This window comes from Panulirus ornatus, chromosome 73 (genome assembly GCF_036320965.1).
Source record: "Panulirus ornatus isolate Po-2019 chromosome 73, ASM3632096v1, whole genome shotgun sequence".
In the NCBI taxonomy this organism is placed as follows: domain Eukaryota; kingdom Metazoa; phylum Arthropoda; class Malacostraca; order Decapoda; family Palinuridae; genus Panulirus; species Panulirus ornatus.
This window is the reverse complement of record NC_092296.1, coordinates 4,938,914-4,960,880: the sequence shown is the minus strand read 5'-3', so window position 1 is coordinate 4,960,880 and position 21,967 is coordinate 4,938,914. Positions and strand designations below refer to the sequence as shown.

The 21,967-nt window shown below is 50.2% G+C and overlaps 1 protein-coding gene across 1 annotated transcript in view; it reads left to right on the top strand.

The window, feature by feature from the left end:
- The window catches only part of LOC139748203 (serine/threonine-protein phosphatase 4 regulatory subunit 1-like), a 360,191-nt gene that overhangs the window by 41,391 nt on the left and 296,833 nt on the right, over positions 1-21,967 (top strand). The window contains exon 3 of the mRNA XM_071661026.1: positions 421-664. Coding sequence (XP_071517127.1) covers positions 421-664 — 244 coding nt within the window. The remainder of the gene's footprint in view (positions 1-420; positions 665-21,967) is intronic.

Sequence of the window (21,967 nt, the reverse complement as noted above, 5' to 3'; positions counted from 1 at the left end):
GTAACCGGCCTGCGCATCTTGACATTTAGATCCAAATGTTAGGTTGTCGTGAGGGCTGGGGGAGGCAAAGAACTGTTTGTGGGATGTGGGACATTGATGGGTGGCATTGGCTTTATAATAATGTTCCTTATGTGCATCATCAGAATGCAGTCCTCGAGACGTTATTCCGCATTTGAAGTCCCTCTGCGATGGTACGTGTACAGGTGGTGTGTGGTGAGACTCGTGACGGGATGGGACATGGGACAGGTCTACGGTGAGAGAGTTATGACAGGGAGAGACATGTATAGATATGTGGTGAGCAGCTACAGCGGAATTGGACATGCACAGGTGTATGGTGAGAGAGAATGTTGGCGAGTGGGAAGGTATACAGGTGTGTGTAGAGGTGTTGTGATTAACCCAAGGTGTTTGGTCACATTACAGAGGGTAGCGGCGGAGGCGGCGAGGGTCCAGCTAGCAGCGTTGGGGTGGGCGGCCCAGAAAGACTGGGCGGCTGGGCCACCTCGGGCGGCGTGGGCAGCGACGAAGAGGACGAGGAAGAAGAAGAGGGAGGCGGAGGAGGCGGGGTGGAGGAGGAGGGGTGTGGCAGCGGGGATGAGGACGCTGCCTCTGCCACGCCCCTCGCCCGCCTCCTCAAGTGCGCCCACTCCGACAACTACTTCGACAGGTAAGTCTTCCTGCCACCTACCTACTGTGGCACTTGATCTACGTTGACCCCGACCTACTTACCCTTCCACATACACCTGTCTTGACCCCAACCTACCTCCCCTACCACACTCACTTGTCCTCACCCCAACCTACCTACCCTGCTACACTTACCTGTCCACACCTCAACCTACCTACCCTGCTACACTTACCTGTCCTCACCCCAACCTACCTACCCTGCTACACTTACCTGTCCTCACCCCGACCTACCTGCCCTGCCACACTCACCTGTCCTGACCCCGACCTACCTGCCCTGACTCCACCTCACCTATTCTAAGCCCCGACAAGACATATTGTCACCTACCTACGTTAGGCCCTCCGTATATTCCCAGAAGGCAACCTTAATGCACCAATGATGTAGGCGAAAAGGGTTCAAGCAATACGCACCAGAGCGTGTGTGGCATGCGTCTATACTTCCTATACCTTAACCTAGATTTGTGGGTTTATTTCTCTGTGGCAGTTGAATACGCCTAGGAATGTTAAACATTCATTAAAATGCCATTTGGAGGCTTCTCTTTATTGGAGGATGACAGACAAGTGGTTGGCGTAAGGAACCGATGAGGTAAGTAGTGTGATGGTAAGACCACGTGTCGTATAAGTGTGTGTGTGTGTGTGTGTGTGTGTGTGTGTGTGTGTGTGTGTGTGTTTCGGCATTACCGGGAGGATGACTGTGGTGAGTAATGGCTGAGGGGGCCTTACCCAGTCGACCACACCCGGTGAGCCTATCACACACACACCGCGACTGGAGTCGTTTCCTGGTGCACGGTTATGTCCGTCACGTATGTATAGCTGACCCTTGATGGCAGGGTGTTACCGACTCCGCCTGCAATAGGAGGTTTCACACTGCGAGTGAAAAAGTCGTCTCTCGGCGTCTCTCTATATAACTCGGAGTACAGACAGTGTCGCCGAAAGAATGTCTCACGCCAAAGGAGTGTACATATATATGTATCCCTGCTGCTGGAAGTAGCGCAGTCTTGGGCTCCAGGCAGTTTTAGAGAGAGGTCTTGTGTAGCACCGGGACTGTCTCATGGAAGTTGGTCGTGGGATGATTATAGATGAATTATAGACAAGAATACGTTGTGACCCTCCACACATGAGGTGGTTTGAGCCACGGGGGAGTGAATGTGTGGCCCAGGTTCTGGTGTCTGTCTGGAGGGATGTGCGACAGTGGGGTGCCGTCCCTCTGGGTCCCTGTTGGTGGTGGTGGTGGTGGAGGGGGGGGGGGAGTCTTGACACAGTCTCCGGCTGATGGTCAACGCTGGTCACCGGAACGCTTGGGGTTGGTGGAGGGAATGAAGCGTGAGGATCACGGAATAGGGTTTGTGTGACCACGAGGAACCGCGGGATGGAACCCGTGACTCGTATAGAAAGAAACCTTCGGTGAGGATAGACTGTCCCGGGTTTTGACCAATGGTTCGTGGGGAAGAGGAGAGAGGGGATTCGTGGCCTGAACCCGAGAGATTCGCGTTGTCTGGTGGTGAGGTATTGAGAGAGAGAGAGAGAGAGAGAGAGAGAGAGAGAGAGAGAGAGAGAGAGAGAGAGAGAGAGAGAGAGAGAGCGTGCCCATTGTCCGACTCTTCCTCAGTGCGTTGGGTTGATGAATGGTAGGTTCGTGACGGAAAATGTGTTGATAGTCAGCTGGTATATGTATATATGCACTGCACCACAAACTCTGTGTAAAACACCGTTGCAGTCTGATCGACAATAGAAAGGTGACTGAACATTTTTTTTTTATATTTTGTTATCCTGCTGCAGTACATCATCAGCTGGAAGTTAGGGATGTGAAGACATGGTAGATGTTGGAGGTGATGATTGTGTCGGGGGAAGGTTAGTTAGTTAGTTACAGCGAGAACACTGTGTGTGTGTGTGTGTGTGTGGAGAGAGAGAGAGAGAGAGAGAGAGAGAGAGAGAGAGAGAGAGAGAGAGAGAGAGAGAGAGAGAGAGCCGAGGCTGCATGTTACACGTGAGGCGTCGCCCTGGTCATGCTGACATGACCCCCGGACTTACAACGCGGAGGAGGTGCTCCACGAAGCGTCGGAGGGCCTACGCGTGGCATATCCCGAGCTAGCAGAAGGTAGCAGTACCCTAGTGGGTCGGTTCTGTGCATGGTGGGGTTTTCCCCCTCTCCATGCCACTCTACATTCCACTAAGAGATTACTTGAAATGGGGTCCCCTCGTAGCGAGGTGATTTATGGCCCCAAGCTTGGCAGGCGTGAGGACCCAGGTGCCACTCCCAAGTCCCGCGGGAGGGAAGCTAGGCAGGGAAGTCCTCTACCAGAGGGACGTGCATGTCTGCCCCTCCGTAGGAAGGTTGGGTGGGTATGCCGGTGTTGAGTCGGCGACTGGCGGATCCCTGGGAGGAGTGGGAGGGGTTCTGTTTTGACGCGAGGTGAGGAGGGAGGGAGGGAGGGTGGTGGTTGCGCCTGCTGCCAGTGTTGAGGAGGAGTGATCGGCCACACCCCACACCCCTGACCCTCGTGTTAAGAGAGAGAATTTCGTATTTATTTTACATAGTATTTACCACGAGGAAAGGCTGGGCTACCAGCGCCTTACGCCGACCGCAGGAGAATATAGGTTTATGAAGTCCTGTGTTGTCAGCTGGGGAGAGAAAGGCACGCATGTGTGTGTGTGTGTGTGTGTGTGTATGGCGAGAGAGAGAGAGAGAGAGAGAGAGAGAGAGAGAGAGAGAGAGAGAGAGAGAGAGAGAGAGTCGTCTGTTCTGGTGGCGACCACGGAAATTAAGTGGCAATAGTGGACGGTCGGACGGACGGACGGGATGTGCGACGCATGGGAGGAAGTGGGTCGGTGTCTGCCGCCGCCACTGCCGCTGCTGCGGAACACCACACATGGCGCCGTTCAGAACCTCCCCGCCGGCGGTTTTTGCCCCGCCCCTTGAGGACATTACCACGTGGCGAGGTCGTCCCCCTGAGACACCCTTAGCTCGGGACGGTCTGTTATCTTTTCGTCCCTCTACCGTCCTCGGGGTGAGGCGTATATATACGGCCGGAGGTGTGGGCGTTCTTCTGGTGGACCCCTCGCACGACCTTATGTTATACCATATGGCACCTTGGCGGCTTCGTCCACTCCGCCAGTTCTGGGTCAGATGGGATGGTAGATGATTCGCACCGCTGGTGCACTAGAGCGGGTAGTGAAGAGGGGGGACGGTGTTCGTATCCAGCGGTGTGGGAGGGAGGCTCCAGGCTAGCTAGTCTCGCCTCGTCTCCGCCTGTAGGAAGGCGTCTGTTGATCACGCCCCGTGAGTTGATGTGAGGAGCCGGGCCCAGTTGATCATCCCGGTCTCAGACTCGCCATGAGGAACCCCGTCAGCGTGTCTTGTGTCCTCTCTCTCTCTCTCTCTCTCTCTCTCTCTCTCTCTCTCTCTCTCTCTCTCTCTCTCTCTAAAAAGAAAAGCACCGCCGCTTGTTGGTCGTATCTTGCATATTTGATGATAACGTTCAATTAGACTCCAGGAACAGCGCTCGAGTAAAATGATATTGTAACGAGATAGTACCGACCTGAGTTGAAGGTATGTGATGTGGAGATGCCCCTCGGGTTAGCACGTTACGTGTGGTGGTGGCTGTGAGATGCCCCTCGGGTTAGCACGTTACGTGTGCTGGTGGCTGTGAGATGCCCCTCGGGTTAGCACGTTACGTGTGCTGGTGGCTGTAAGATGCCCCTCGGGTTAGCACGTTACGTGTGCTGGTGGCTCGTATAGCCAGACCGAAGGTCTAGTCGAAAGTTTGTGTGGGAGGGACCGCGTTCACGGCGATGATCCTTCCCCTCGCAGATAACAGCATCTCGTCTTGTGTCGTAACAGGCTGTAACTAGAGGTGAAGGGTCATGTTTATTTGATCATCATGGGCGTCAGAGCCTAGGTTAGGGGATGGGGGGTGATGGTGCTGACGTATCCAACAGAAGGAATATGTGAGGCCACGTCTCCGCTCCTTCACACCCTCCAGGTTCTTGATCAGCGGACTTCAGTAGGAGTGGGGAAGGCCTTGTTGGTATGTGTGAATCTGTTGGGTCCTGTGAGGTGTGGCGGCGTCCCGCGGGGTTGACTGGCGCCCTCGGTGCGTCTCTGGATGTCTCTGTGAGGTCGGCGAATATCTGAACCTTTGCTCTGACTGTAGAGGGTGGACGACGGCTGGAATGTAAGGGAGGGTTGGTGTAATGGGAATCCCAGCGTAGTGATGGCCTCTCAAATTAGTGAGGGAGGGCTGGCCTGGTGTGTGTGTGTGTGTGGTCCTCGCCAAGCGGTCGCCCTCCGTCTCTGTGGCACCGCAGGACAACACTTGCTAATTCCTCTTTTTTTTTAATAGCCACCTTTTGTCGTGTGGCTGATTGGGATGACAGCTGCGCAGTCCATGGTGAACTTGACACTTGTGGTAATGATTAGCATCTAGATACCCAGCACCACAGCTTTAATTGGCAGCACGATTAAGGCTTAATGTGGCAAAGTACCACTTTTGACTATGTTGGACGTGCCTCACGTATGCGCTTCTCCGGTGCGAGGAAGTATCCACCAGGCAGGAGAAGGGTTGACACTTCTTCAGTGGATTGAAAGTTATCTCTGTGGCAGGGAACGGAGGACGCAGGGTAGCCCCTTCCCCAATAGGTCAAGCCGTGTGACTAAGCGGAGCACCATCAGAGTTCTGTGGTGGGACCACTACTCTCCTTGATCTAAGTGACTTTCGTGAAGGTATGGCTTCTCCTGCCAGAGTTTGTTTGCAGATGATGCACAGGTCATGAGGGAAGTGCAGAGCGAGGAGGAGTGCTTGAACTCACAAAGGGACGTGAACAGACTTAAGTTGGGTCTGATACATGAGTTGATGAAATTCAACCCGAGGTTGATGTAAGGTTAACAAGGATGGAACAAATCCACGTGTAGGTGGTGAGTGGAGACAAACTGTCTTTTTGCAAATGTCAGAATAGCTTTTGTTAAGTATATGATAAAGAAATATTTAGCAGGGTGATCGTTCATGTCCTGCGTAAGGGCCAAAATTGGAGTATAGTTCTCAAGTTTGTGGTCACTGCACCTGAATAAGCACAGAGAGCTAATAGAGAAGGTCTAGAGAAAGACAACAAAGATGATAACGAGATTTAAGAGAGTTGAGTCATTGGGAAAGGCTAGAGGCTTTAGAATTGCCCATTTTGTAAGGTAGATGAGTGATGGGTGACTTGATCACAAGCTTTGTAAGTTTTTCATACTGATCGATGACGTGGAGAAAGAACAGTTGATCAAGTTATGTTGGGGTAGAACCACCAGAGGACATAACAGGGAATTAAGCAAGAAATATATTAAAAAACAAGGATGTTAAAGAGGTACTTGTGTAGTATCAGAGTGGTGGATAAATGGAACAGAATGACTGAGGACATGGTTAATGCAGACAGCATGCATAGATTTAATAGGTTGTGTGATGATAGTGAATATGATCAGGAGACGGGGCCCCATGAGTGTAAGATAGTACGGATAGCTGATTACAAGTAGGTAGTGGCACACACACACACACACACGCACACACACAAGCAGCTTGTGTGCTTGTTAAATATGTGAATCCATCGTGAGGATGAATGAAAACTCTCCTGTTTTTCCCCGTGTTGAGTGTGAGTGTTGACAAGGTCTGTGGCTGTGGGAACCAAGGGTTTCTCTCTCACACACACTCATTAAAAAAAACTCGAGGCACTTATTATCTGCTCGTTGAGTGCTGAGCTCAGGGGGTAATGCACTCACCCGAGGATTGTCTACAACATTGGAAATGTAACAAGTGCTCTCTCTCTCTCTCTCTCTCTCTCTCTCTCTCTCTCTCTCTCTCTCTCTCTCTCTCTCTCTCTCTCTCTCTCTCTCCAGCGAACATGGACCCTCACAAGGCAGGAATCTTGGTGCCTTGCCCTTGTTAACAAGAATGCGTGGTGATGGGGGACACAAGGGTAGTAGTAGTAGTAGTAGTAGTAGTAGTAGTAGTAGTAGTAGTAGTAGTAGTAGTAGTAGTAGTGTGGGCAGTGAGTGTTCTGGAGTGTATTTGGGGTAAGAGAGGGAGGAAGGGAGGGAGGTTCTCAGTCTTGTCATCTTGGGGGCTGGTCGAGAGAGAGAGAGAGAGAGTTGGGTCTTCACTGTGGTACAGGACATTGTATGGTACAGTAGTGGACGGACGTGGGTGTAGGGTGTTGTGGTGTGGCACAAGCGGCAGGAGTGTGGAGATGTGGGACCCCAGACTGTGGTACAGTAGTCAGCAGATATGGGTCCCTCCCCCTCCCTCACTGTGGTAGAGAAGCGCGAGACGGTGGGTGTTGGAGGAGGTGTGAGGTGGTTGGTCAGGTCCGGTGGTGGGGTCGTGACAGTGTGTTAGTAGTGGTGGTGCTGCTCCTTCTCCTCCCCTGGCCTGCTGGAAGGAAGGGTTGGCCGCACGTCTTTAAGCCGTAGTGGCTTGCGGAGTATGTGTGTGTGTGTGTGTGTGTGTGTGTGTGTTGGGGGGAGAGGAGGGAGGTAGGAAGGGGTGTGCCGCTTGCGGCGCCGCACCACGCGCCGCTACCGAAGGCTGGAGCCCCCCCTCTTCCCCCACACCACGGGAGTGATGCAGCGACAGAAATGGGAGGCCTAGTTGAGTTGAACCTCCCCACCTCCCACCACCGCTACCACAACCACCGCCACCACAACCCCTCGAGGTGTAGCATCTCCCGGTTGTAAATTCTGGACGATGGTTGTTGTAACAAGTGGATGGTGGTAGTTGTAACTACGTGATAGTGGTGGTGGTTGTGAGTATGGGATGGTTGTTATAACCCCGTTGATTATATTTGCGGTATTTTGGTTATTGATCAGGTGCCGATGGTTGTAGGTGCAGGATTGTTATTGTTATAGTCACGGTACGGTCGTTGGTTATACCCGCGGGACTATTCTGGTTATAGGGTGAGGATAATGGGGAAAGGGTTGGTATAACCAGTAGACTCACGCTTGGAAGCTAATTGAGATAAGGGATTCAGAGGGAAGTGTCGTGGAAGATGATGTAAGGATCCGCCAACTGAGTAACACGTTCAGAAGTGTTTTTCGCAGTGGGAAGACACTTAACCCAACACTTGGGAGATGGAAGAGGGGAAAGGTATTGTGAAGACGCCTGAGATATGTAGAAAAGACATTAACGGAAATACATGAAAGATCTTGACCTATACAAGGCTCTTGGCCCCGTCGAAACCTCACCATTATTTGCAGATGTGAGTTAGATTCATTACACAAGACCTCGTGAATTATTTCCGGATTTCTCGAGGGGGGAAGTCAAATTGCCGAGAGAATGGAGAAGGGTCAGCGTCATACCTATCAGTAATACACAGCAGAGATGATATCAGAATTGAGAGATGTGAGTTATGACGGAGTGGAACGGGGGCTTTAGATTTGCCCTCCTTGGCGTGGAGAAGGGTGAGGGGTGGGGGGGTGTGACCTGATCACAACCTTTAAGATTTTAAAACAGATCGATGGATGGCGTGGAGAGTGAACAGGTCTTGTAGATGTGGAGAGATAGAGCAACCGAAACATGAAATGAAGCAAGGAACTTGTTCAAGTAGATGTGTAGAGTGTTACTGTTGTAGTATACGAGTGGTGGATGAATGGAGGAGAGTGACCGAGGCCACGTTTTCATGTAGACCGCAGACGTTGTATGAAGACGCGCCCCCCACCCACAAGTGTAAAATCCCTCCGTGTACAGTACAATTAGGTAATTACTCTCTCTCTCTCTCTCTCTCTCTCTCTCTCTCTCTCTCTCTCTCTCTCTCTCTCTCTCTCTCTCTCTCTCTCTCTCCATGAGTACTGTGGAGAGCGTGGGGACAGGTGACCATCTGAAAGTGGTTATTATAGCGTAATTACGTCTCCAGAGAGAGAGAGAGAGAGAGAGAGAGAGAGGCCAGTGATGTGGGAGGCGCCATAGCTCATTATGGCTCATGTACCCGGGTTGTTGCAAAGTGTAGTTCAAGTGTCTGTTGTAGTTAGACGGGGTGGGTGAGGGAGTATAGAGGAGACAGCATGGTGAGGGAGTATAGGACACAGTATGGTGAGGGAGTATAGGACACAGGAGCGCCTGTATGACAAGTGAGGAAGATGGCCGTCGGTTACAACACCCCATCCCTAGGAAAACCGTGGCTTTTGAGACGTGGGACGATGACTGGGCTTTCTCCAGGGAGGTTACTGCTCATGCTGAGGGAGAATAACGTTGAGGCTGCGGCGGGGAGCTTGAGGAGGTACCCGGTGCTGGAGGCACACCCCGGGGTTTGCGTCCGGACAAGAGGTACTGCAGGTGGTGTACCGCTCCCCAGGGCCCCGTCGGGCCTCTGTCTCGGGGAGCAGGTTTACCCGTGTGGCGGTATGCTCCCTGTGGTTATATGGTGGCGGTGTTGGTGGTGGCAGGACGTGCAGAGTGCCTGGTATGTTGGCAGCAGCAGTAGGAGGAGGATGGTGGTGGCGGCGGCGGGGTAAGGACCAGACCAGAAGCCACGGGCCAAGTGTGTCACTGGTGGCAGCCTTGACGTTACGAGTAGGGAAACTGGAGGCGGTGCGGTAGATGCTAGCGGGGAACATGACAGGGAGGGAGAGAGAGAGAGAGGGAGGGACGGAGGGAGTGTATGTGTGAAAGGGAGCAATTGAGAGCTAGAGTAAGGCGAGGAAAGGCTGATATTATTATTTTTTATTATATATTATCATTGTTGTTATTGGTTTATTGAATAAAACGTTGTTCTCAAGTGGTGAAAATATATACGTAGAAAAGACGCATAAAGACTCCGGGGGCCAAAGCGTGGAGGGAAGGTGTCAAACAGAGGCGATCTGCACACTGACTTGACGTCTTGTCTTAGATGTCCACACAATGATTGGGGCTGCGGGGGGAGGCGAGAGAGGGGGATGGGGCGAGGGATATGACAGGTAAGACGTTGATGACGATTCAAGCAAGATGAAAGAGGCCATACAAGTGTTGTTTTTTCTTCCATATATCGAGAAAATATACGGTAACTGCAGGGTGAAGATTGTCTTCTCTCGAAGGTCGCAAGTCGAGGTCCACATTGTAGAATGGTGACTGTTGGTCGCGTCTTGTTACGTATTGAAAAAATATGATCGATATTTGTTTTGTAGAAGATACCTCGTGCACTGGGAGAGGGGGCACGGGTGGGTCTCCTCTCCCTGGCAGCGAGGATGCGAGAGAGAAGCGGGATGATGATGCTGCTGTATGCGCGTGAACCACCACCCCATAGGAATGGCGTTTAGTCTAGAATAGCGACGTATGGATAAAAAATTCCTTGGCAGCATCGGCGTCTTCCGAGGCAACCAGACGGTGTCACTGTCGGTTGAAGTCTGGTGATAAACAATTATTTCAAGACGACGCTCCAAGTTGTAAGGAAGATTGGAAAGTGTTGGGTGGGGGGTTCTGCCAGATATACATATCGCCAAGAGAGAACTCCCCTCCCCACAGCGAGAAGCGTAATCCTGATGATTTGTGATAAAATATCCAATGATATCACCCTGTCAGCATAGCATTATCATCATCATCTCTCTCTGGTCAGCAGTAGGACCCATCAGGTAGTACGTGACAGCTACACAGGAAGGTCTGATAACAGGTGACGTGATGACCCACCACTTTATATATAGGAGGACGTAGGACGTTTACCTTGTGTATGCTACAGACGAGGTTGTAAGGCTGAAGGTGCCTACCTTACCACCGCTTCCCCCTTCCACAGCAGCCAACTCGGAAGGAAACGCCACAGTGTACGGGGCAGAGAGTATACTGCCATGGGAAATTTTTTTGAGGAAAGTGTAAAACGTAAACAGTTGGCAACCCGGGTTGCAGCGGGGTTCTCTAAGGGAGAAGTGAATTTGCCATATGTCTGATCACTGCATGATTTTATGTAAATCACTTCGAATTTTTGGGCAGACTTCGTTTTACTGGGCATTATTACCTCATTTTATTCTTGTCATGGCCAGACTCTGAATATCTACTGCTTAGTGTGTGTCTATATCATTGATATGGACGGTTAGGAGAAGTCTGGGGGTCGCAGAACTGATCCGTGCGGTACCCCGATAGGCACGCAGAGCCAGTCGGACGCAGCCCCATTTAATACCACGCCTCATTTCCGGTTCGTGAGCCTGTCGGATGTCCACGTATGGTACGATTACCTGTACCATGAGCTTTTAAGTTTACACGCCAATCTTTTTTGTGGTACTTTTTTGAAAGCTTTTTTTTTTTGGGGGGGTGGGGGGTGGGTGGAGTCGTGAAACATCTGAGGGTATTTTCGAAATCCCAGGTATGCTTTGCGAAAGAAATGTTCGAGGTTCGTGACACATAATTTGGAATTCCTGTTCATATTGTGTTATTAGTTTGTATATATATAGAAATATAACGACCATTTTATTGGTCTTGAGTTTGACCAGAACTGAGGTATGGCTGATCGGACAGTAGGTCGAGATGAATATTGTGTCTGTCTGGTTTGCCTTCATTGTGCATTAAGGAATATCGGGTATTGCTGCTCATGTCGTAGGCAGTAGGTGTTACGGCTTCTCTCTCACTAGCAGTATCACTCGTCACTCCAGTCGGTTACTAAGGCGAGGCAGTGTTTGACCTATCCCCTCACGACTGTGGTATAGTGTTTGACCTATCCCCTCACGACTGTGGGATGGTGTTTGACCTATCCCCTCACGACTGTGGGATGGTGTTTGACCTATCCCCTCACGACTGTGGGATGGATTGGGAACATTGTACCGATCTAAGGCTACGGGGAAGGAGAGATTTTCGCTCTGAATTGTACTGACTTCATGATGTGTTCTTATCGTATCCTTATATGATTGTGGTACGTATTTTTCTCGTATCCTTGTATGGGCGTACTACGTTTGTGGGTGGGTGATGTGTAGAGCCGGGGTTTGTGTGTGATGTGTATGTGGTGAGTCTCTCCTGCACGCTCGGGGTGGCTGCTAGCAACAAGATTGTCTTAAAGCTGTGCACTCCCAGGCGCGTGGAACATTTCCTAGTGTGTCTGGAACCTGGCCCGGCCCGGCCCGGCCCGCCCTTGGCTGGGTCACAAGTGTAGAACAGGTGTTATCTCCACAGCCCCGTGACCTGCTGGTTACGTACACAGGAACTGATTGTAAGTAATTCTTTGACGAATTGGCTCGTCTGACCAAGATGGTATTCACCTGGTGTAAAGGCAGTGGTTCCCTTGAGGACGTGGATTCGTGCATGTGGTGTAGGAGGCGTTGACTCCCATAATGTTGTGAGGGGGATTCCTGTGGAACTTGTGGTTCATGTCAGGTTGGTGGGAGTGGCAGCAAAATGTTCATTGACCACCTAGCAAGCATGGTCCTGCTCAAGTCAACACTATACATGTGCTTATACACCCGTGTCCTGCATGGATGCGTGTTAGACCTATATACACAAGGTAAGGATGGGGTTCAGCACTCATGGGGCCCCCATCTGTTGAACAGTCTTGGGTATCTTGCATCATCTTCGGTTGATGTACGCTGTCTGTATTCACCGTCTGCATTCACCGTGTCTTCATTCAATTTTCTCCATTCGGCCAGCACTCCAATACAGTAAAGTACTTCCTCACTTTTTTCTTAGCCAAATGTCTTGCTTAATTTCATGTTATGTCCTGTGGTTGTACCCTCCCTACATATCTTAATGGATCGTTCATGATCAGGTTAACCTTATCTCTTCTCTCCTCCATGGTATGCAAAATGTGAGGTCCTCTCGTATCTCAGTTTGTGGGTGTGGGTGTGTAAATTCGAAGGGGAAATGCCTTCACGGAGAGCTGTTTTTTAGTTAGTCTTCACACAAGTTTTCAAGAGTCGTATTGCTTGTAGTATAGTTCAGACAGACGAAGTGATGCAGTACTTACAATTTATGCGGAGTGTATTGATGTGGCGTGTATGCAGAGTGTCTTGGTGTGAATGTCGGGTGTATGGAGAGTATCCTGGTGTGAATGTGGGGTGTATTGAGAGTGTCTTGGTGTGAATATTGGGGTAGAAAAAAAAAGAGTTGGGAAGGAAATGGCGTTTAAAGAGATCGTACGAGTTGAGGATCCGTCCAGAATGATGATGGCAGAGTGTCAGCTTGTACGCGGGGCTGGTACTGTCTAGTAGGATGATGAGAGATTGTCACTTGTTAGAGAGACAGACAGATAGAGAGACATCTCCCGAACCATTATCGTCATGGTTTTTTTTTTTTTAACGCTTTTGAACAGTGTTCCACCTCGTCAGAGGGGATTGCCGAGTAGCCACACCTGAAGAAGTGAAGGGGAAATATGGTGGAGGGACTTAACCCCAGGGAGTAAGTACAGCATATTCTCCAGCTCCCACCACTGAAGGTGGAGGTGAGGCACAGCTGAATATGAAATTGGTTGACGATCTCTCTCTCTCTCTCTCTCTCTCTCTCTCTCTCTCTCTCTCTCGCTCTCGCTCTCTTGTGTGACCTGGTATGTGTCCATGGAGTTAGATGGTGGTGGGGGGCGAAGGGTTGACATCGAAGTGGTTTTTCAGGGAGGTGTGTCAGCTTTGCAGTCAAGCTCTTCAAGTTTGGAGAGAGAGAGAGAGAGAGAGAGAGAGAGAGAGAGAGAGAGAGAGAGAGAGAGAGAGAGAGAGACGCTAGGTTTTTTTCTCACTTTTCAGAAAAAAATCTCTGAAGTTCGCTCGTCAGAAGGCGGTAGCAACAACAGTGATTCCTTGGGTACGGCCGCAGCAGAAGATGCGGCTCGAATCAGTCGCTCGTTGGTGCAACGTTGGTTCACGACGCGCATGCGTGAACTGACGGACCGGCACTGCCGTGAATATATGTTACTTTACGCGATGCCGGTAGTGGGAGTGTACAATATAACATTACTTGGTGAAAGACCCGGCGGGAGGGAGGGAGGGCGTGAGCCCAGCCCAGGTAAGCGGCTTGCGTTCCCTTCAGCGAGGTTCGATAATACCCTCGTTCACTGTGGGTGTGAATGTACACGGGATCACAGGTCGGGGGGGGGGGGGTTGTGCGGTGGGGCAGAAGCTGGGGGGGGGGGGGTTGGTGGGGAAGTTGGAGGTTGAGGAAAGGGGTTGGATGCTCGGTGCATATGGAGGAGGGAGGAGGGGAGAATGTTTATATCCCTTAATGAAAAGGACGTTTGTCTGATATATATATATATATATATATATATATATATATATATATATATATATATATATATATATTGCTTTGTCGCTGTCTCCCTCGTTAGCGAGGTAACGCAAGGAAACAAACGAAAGAATGTCCCAACCCACCCACATACACATGTATATACATACACGTCCACACACGCAAATATACATACCTATACATCTCAACGTATACATATATATACACACACAGACATATACATATATACACATGTACATAATTCATACTGTCTGCCTTTATTCATTCCCATCGCCACCTCGCCACACATGAAATAACAACCCCCTCCCCCTCATGTGCGCGAGGTAGCGCTAGGAAGACAACAAAGGCCCCATTCGTTCACACTCAGTCTCTAGCTGTCATGTAATAATGCACCGAAACTACAGCTCCCTTTACATCCAGGCCCCACAGAACTTTCCATGGTTTACCCCAGACGCTTCACATGCCCTGGTTCAATCCATTAACAGCACGTCGACCCCGGTATACCACATCGTTCCAGTTTACTCTATTCCTTGCACGCTTTTCACCCTCCTGCATGTTCAGGCCCCGATCACTCAAAATCTTTTTCACTCCATCTTTCCACCTCCAATTTGGTCTCCCACTTCTCGTTCCCTCCACCTTTGACACATATATCCTCTTGGTCAATCTTTCCTTACTCATTCTCTCCATGTGACCAAACCATTTCAAAACACCCTCTTCTGCTCTCTCAATCACACTCTTTTTATTACCACACATCTCTCTTACCCTATTATTACTTACTCGATCAAACCACCTAACACCACATATTGTCCTCAAACATCTCATTTCCAGCACATCCACCCTCCTGCGTACAACTCTATCCATAGCCCACGCCTCGCAGCCATACAACATTGTTGGAACCACTATTTCTTCAAACATACCCATTTTTGCTTTCCGAGATAATGTTCTCGACTTCCACACACACTTCAAGGCTCCCAGAATTTTCGCCCCCTCCCCCATCCTATGATTCACTTCCGCTTCCATGGTTCCCTCCGCTGCCAATACCACTCCCAGATATCTAAAACACTTCACTTCCTCAAGTTTTTCTACATTCAAACTTACCTCCCAATTGACTTGACCCTCAACCCTACTGTACCTGATAACCTTGCTCTTATTCACATTTACTCTCAACTTTGGTCTTTCACACACTTTTCCAAACTCAGTCACCAGCTTCTGCAGTTTCTCACCTGAATCAGCCACCAGCGCTGTATCATCAGCGAACAACAACTAACTCACTTCCCAAGCTCTCTCATCCACAACAGACGGCATACTTGCCCCTCTTTCCAAAGCCCTTGCATTCACCTCCCTAACAATCCCATCCATAAACAAATTAAACAACCATGGAGACATCACACACCCCTACCGCAAACCTACATTCACTGAGAACCAATCACTTTCCTCTCTTCCTTCACTTACACATGCCTTACATCCTCGATAAAAACTTTTCACTGCTTCTAACAACTTGCCTCCCACACCATATATTCTTAATACCTTCCACAGAGCATCTCTATCAACTCTATTATATTCCTTCTCCAGATCCATAAATGCTACATACAAATCCATTTGCTTTTCTAAGTATTTTTCACATACATTCTTCAAAGCAAAGACCTGATCCACACATCCTCTACCACTTCTGAAACCACACTGCTCTTCCCCAATCTGATGCTCTGTACATGCCTTCACTCTCTCAATCAATACCCCTCATATAATTACCTAGGAATACTCAACAAACTTATACCTCTGTAATTTGATCACTCACCTTTGTCTCCTTTGCCTTTGTACAGTGGCACTATGCAAGCATTCCGCCAATCCTCGGGCACCTCACCATGAATCATACATACATTAAATAAGCTTATCAACCAGTCAACAATACAGTCACCCCCTTTTTTAATGAATTCCACTGCAATGCCATCCAAACCCGCTGCCTTGCCGGCTTTCATCTTCCGCAAAGCTTTTACTACCTCTTCTCTGTTTACCAAATCATCCTCCCTAACCCTCGCACTTTGCACACCACCTCGACCAAAACACCCTATATCTGCCACTGTATCATCAAACACATTAAACAAACCTTCAAAATACTCACTCCATCTCCTTCTCACATCACCACTACTTGTTATCACCTCCCCATTAGCCCCCTACACTGAAGTTCCCATATGTTCCCTTGTCTTACGCAGTTTATTTACCTCCTTCCAAAACATCTTTTTATTCTCCCTAAAATTTAATGATACTCTCTCACCTCAACTCTCATTTGCCCTCTTTTTCACCTCTTGTACCTTTACCTTTCTCTTGACCTCCTGCTTCTTTCTTTTATACATCTCCCAGTCATTTGCATTATTTCCCTGCAAAAATCGTTCAAATGCCTCTCTCTTCCCTTTCACTAATGATCTTACTACTTCCTCCCACCACTCACTACCCTTTCTAATCTTTCTAATCTTTCTGATATATATATATATATGTGTGTGTGTGTGTGTGTGTGTGTGTGTGTAAATACCGGGTAAGGAAGAGGACAAGAGTGAAAGAAATGATGGCACTTTTGTCGAGGAATGAACAATGGTACAGTGTTGAATGCAGCAGGGAAGTCACGAATGACGGAAGTCAGCTGGCGGGAGTTGGACGACTGTGGTTGTCCTGGAGGTGGTGGGTGAGAGGAGGGAGGGGGGCGGAGAGGAGACATATGTGTCCTGGGTAGGTAGGTAGGGAGGTGAGTGAGTGTGTGTGCTCTCTCCCTCAGCAGCGCCTTGTGTGAGGGATCGAGTCTTGGGGAGTGGTGAGGGATGTCATGTGACATGCAGCGATGGGCGGTGGTGAAACGGCAGTCCAGGGAATAATCGAGGTGGGATGGTGGGTTGGGTGTGGGTTGCTGCTCGCGGATGGGGTGGGTAGGGGTTGTTGCGCGCTCTCGGGGTCCCAGGTGTAATTGAAAATGGGGTTGGGGGGGTGGGCAGGGGAAAGGAGCATTTAAAGTTGTGTGTTGATGAAAAAGGAATGTTGTTATCTGGGAATACGTGGTTTAAGAAAATGCGTTGCGTGAATATACGTGGTTGATAGGGTTTGGAATGGCGGGTAGGGGGTAGGGGGTTATGTGCGGATTGGCAGGGGTACACAGGAGAGTGTTGGATGTGAACGTGCTTAGATGGGCACCAGTTGGTCATTGTGTGATCATTTCATAGTGGTTGAGAGAGTGAATGTTGATAGAGGGTGTAGGAAAAGACGAAGAATGGCTATAAGACATGGAAGACGTTGTGAAAGTCTACCAAAGTTCAAGTTCTTGATGCAGAGATGCCAAGAGAAGTTGAGTACAAAGTGGCTTGAGGACGAGAGTAAATTATACAAGGGAAGTGGAAGGTATGTCGGGAAGGAATGCTTAGGTGTGTCGGTGAAGCGTGTGGCATGTGGCACGTAATGAGAAAGGGCAACGAGTGGTGGAACGAGGAAGTTAGATTATCGGTGGAACAGAAAAGTGATACATGCGGACCGTGTTTGCCTGTGTGGAGGTGTGGCGCGGGACAGTGACAGTTTTGACCGGTGTTATCTTGGAGGGAGGGGGGGAGAGTAAGGGAGGAAGTGTTGCCCAAGGAGGCCTGTGTATGTGTGTGTGACCGCTGGATGATAACATTCCTGTCAACGCCGCCCGCGGTGCGGCGGAGGAGGAGGAGGACGACATAGCCTATCTGTTAGACCCCCCCAGCACAAAGCTTCCTCCACCTTCCTCATCCTTGTATCTTTGAACGTGTTTTTCTTATAATTACTGTTATCCGGAGGTGTTTTCGTGTAGTACTGTGTGTAGGGAAGGACTGGATAACATGCAGGGAGTGGAGGTAAGCCCGGCCTGTGTGTGTGTGTGTGCGGAATGAATTACCTTATCGCTGGGTGATGATAGCGTGCGCGGCTCTTATCAGACCGCCTCAACGGTCGGACCCTAGTTCAAACTGGCCACACCTTAGCGGCCGCTGTCGTCTTCCCTCCAGGCCTGGGTAACTCATACGCTCACGACCTCCGGACATTATGTCGTGTACCGCTGTGTTTTGATACTCTAAGATAATTGAAGATATAGATGAAAGAACATATTCCTCATAGCCTTATTAGAGGAATCGTAAGTATGTAATAACCGAGAGTGGGGGTAGTTAAGACAGTAGATGTCCATTGTAAGAGATTGGTTTGCGATGTAGGGCATGTTGTCGGCGTAGCGAATATATAGGATGTAGAGTTATGGGGTTATGATGGTTGTGCGGTGTGAAGACGGATTGAGAAAGGAGGTTTTTTAAGGGCCGTATCCTGGCGTTCAAGAGATTGAAGGGTCGTACGTTCGTGTTTAGCAAGTTCAAGGGTCGCACGTTCGTGTTTAGCTGGTTCAAGGGTCGCACGTTCGTGTTTAGCAAGTTCAAGGGTCGCACGTTCGTGTTTAGCTGGTTCAAGGGTCGTACGTTCGTGTCCAGGAGTCGTCCTCGGGTTCATGAGGTCCTTATCCTTTCCTGTGGATAGAATGGTGTGACAGACCCAGTGTCTGGGGGCAGCGTCGTCGTCATGGGCGCTCGTGTGGGGGCGCTCACGGGGAGGGGAGGGGGTCGTAATCACTTTGTACTCCTCTCTCTCTCTCTCTCTCTCTCTCTCTCTCTCTCTCTCTCTCTCTCTCTCTCTCTCTCTCTCTCTCTCTGACGTCACGTAACCTTGTGAACAGGGCCATACGACCCCCTGGGGTACAGCGGGACGACCAGAGGGGCATGACGGTACGATCAGTTGATCATGGCGGTGCAGCAGCCCAGTCCAGCCCACCCAGTCGGTATATACGATGACGTGACCCAATTTGACTCGACCCATGAGGGTCATGTCAGCAGAGCGTGGGGGAGTCGTGTGTGTGCTATACCCACTGGGTACGACATATACGCTGTAATATCTGGCTTGATATCATTGGAAGGCATCTGTGCCATTGCCGGAGCCACACAGCCAGCCATCCCGCTAACCACAGAGAGCCAGTCAGCCAGCCAGCCACACTGACCGTCAATCCATCGAGCCAGGGGGTACCAGCCGGGCAGTTTGAGAGAGAGAGCCAAGCGGCCGGCCGGTCCATTGTTTAACATGTGGATGGTATTGGCAGATGAGACCAGAGGCGCGTGTGGCCGGGCCGGGTCAGTCAGTGTTGAGGGCGGTATGACCGGGTTATTGATGTGACTGATGTGAGCTGCTGCCTGCATGACCTGGACACCACACCCGCCCCCCTGCTCCGTCCGCTCTGTTATCGTCAACACGGTGTGCTTCCTCCCCACTCTCTCTCTCTCTCTCTCTCTCTCTCTCTCTCTCTCTCTCTCTCTCTCTCCCTGGCCACGGAGGGCTCTGTGGGTGAGGGAACGTACCGCGGGCTATCCGGGGGGAGGGGACGTACCGTTTTCCCCTCCCCCGCTACTGGGAGGGGAACCTACCACATCACGGTACGGTGCAGGAAGTTGGTACCTTATGGTACGGGGGAGAATGTTGCCTCCTGATGGCACTGAAGGGGCGGCAGGAGGGAAGCTGGGACCCCTTCACACGGTGGGGTGGCGGGAGGGAAGATATAATAGTAGTATGACTGGAGGGACGTTTGACGTCATCGGTTGAAACGACGCCATGACGTCACCATCTGAAGTGTGACGGGGAAGGCAAGCTTGACGTCATTATATAATCAGTAGGTGTGGCAGGGGAGGGACATTGTGGTAGGGAGGCATGACTCACCCTCCCGGGTAATGTGGGGGGACGACCTGAGCTGTACAAACGCCTGAATTTCTTGCCTTGGGGAGCGACCTCCTGATACGTACATAGCATTGTCTTCCCACACACACACACACACACGCGCGCGCGCGCACGCAGATTAGTGTATGAATGAAACAAGTAAATGTTGATCGTATACAGAAATTGGAAAAGTATGATAGTAGATAAAGTTCAAGGGATGGGGATGATGGGGTGGGCCACGAGTGTAAAACTCCCTCCTCCGTTTTGTACACAGTGGGTGAGGGCGTAGTGAGCAATATGAGTCTGGTGCATTGGTTAATGCGTGTAAGTACTGGGGGTTGAAGAGGGTGTGAGTGGGTGGGTAAGTGTGCTGGTTGGTTGACAGTGTAGGGGAGTGGTATCAGGCTAGTGATTGGAGAGGTTCTTCGCGTTACTGTGACGGGTTGTCTTTGTTATGAAGAGGATTTCATGGGACGTGATGTGTCCCTCAGACTCTCGTATTACGAGTGTGGTGAGGTGTTTCCTTCGTTTGGTCGGGGATAGCCTCGGAGGCAAGGTGTGTGTCGAGTATAAAGAGAAGAGGATGTGCGTGTAGGTCGGTGTGAGGAGATTCCATTGTTTAGATGATGGGGTTTAGTGTGTGTGAGCAGGAAAAAGGGGGACTCGTGTGTTGTTATTCACCTCACTCCGTCAGACGTAACCACAGCGCATGTTAGTGTGGGGTCCTGTCGACACCTCCCCTTAAACGGTGGTGCGATAAATGAATGTGTGATCCAATAGGCCAGCCAGTAATGTATGGGGGGGGGGGGTGACTCGTGCGTTGTTAAGAATATTATAAGGGGCGAGGCTGTACCTAGTGTGCACGTTCGATGCAATCTTCTGCTGGATGATTAGGGATTGTCATGCCTAAGTTAATGACTCGTGTGTAAGACCAAAACTTCCTTGTTGGTGACTATCAATCTGTGTCTTGTAGATGGTACCTCAGTGATGGGTTAAGTCGCTGGCCTTAAACCTCTTTGATAGATGTGTGGAAATATGATTGCCAGTTTGCACGTTATTTAGTAGAGGTAGAGTTTGTCCATCTCCATCCCCGACAGCCCTGACTAATGTGGCACACGTCACCACAGTCAGGACCACAGACTTGTGCCGTGCCTGTCGGCCGAGTCAGAGGTCGGCTCGCTGACAGCATCTGTCACTCATTAATATACGTCAGTTGTGTGGCCGCTGCACATCTTGTGTGGCTGCTACACACAGTGCTGAGGGGTGGCTGAAACATAAGGCTAACATTGGTGTATATCTTCTGTGTCCCCCTCAGGTAAGTGTGGCACGCTAGTGGTGCTTCCGCGTCGCGCCCCGTCTACCGTAAGTACCCTTCAGTGAGTTTCTCTGTACCCGTGATGTATGTGTCACTCTCCCTCCCTCCCAACCCTTGTTATGCGCTCCTCACTCCCTCATCACTTATAATGCGCTTCTCACTAAAGCTACCCTCAGTCGCATACTCCTTATTTGTTATACACTACGATCCTTGGGTCTCCTGGGTTTGTCTTACACTACACTGTGTCACCCAGGGTCTGTCACACGCTACATTATGTCCCCTGGGTCTGTCAGACGCTCGGCTGTAACCTCAAGGTCTGTCAGACGCGCTCTGTCTGCCCAGGATCTGTCATACGCGCTCTCTTGTGTAGCCTGGGTCATTGCATAGCCATACTATTTAGTCTTTCTCCCTGTCATTCATTGTCTCCGCTCTAATGAACTCTGTCAGCCTTTGTCATGCACCGTCCATGCACAGTGTCCACTTGGTGTACCGCCTGCCACACGCTGTGTCCACTTGTTCCCGCCCATTGTGTATCTTCCCACCCTCTGTTGTACTCCACTGTGTATGACGTAACGTCACACTACGTTGTTCGTTCCCTCGCTGTACCTTCCTTTGTCCCGCACACTTGTTCCTGCTTGGCTCACGCAGTGTGGGTGTTGACCCCACACTACGTACGGTACGCGCCTCGTCCATACACAAAGTGTGGACTGTCTCAAGTCGTACCCTCTACCTCCCCTTGTCACAGTCTAGTACCTTTCGTACACTCTAAAACACTTCGTCATGGAGTGTACCTCTGTACCACACACACACACACACACACACACACACACACACTACACCTCTTGCCGTACACTTACCCTGCATCCTGGAGAGTTACTAAATTTGTAATTTATGTGATGTATTGTTTTCAGTAAAGTTTAAGTGTGATATTGGAGTCAGTGTGTGTGATTATAAGTATTCTGATGGTACGGAGGATGTTGGGATGGTGCAGCCGGTCTGGTTAGGTGAGTTTAGTGGTGTTAGAATTGCACCGCCTCTCTCGCTGAGCTGTACCGTCTCTTTCTCTCTCACTGAACTGTACAGC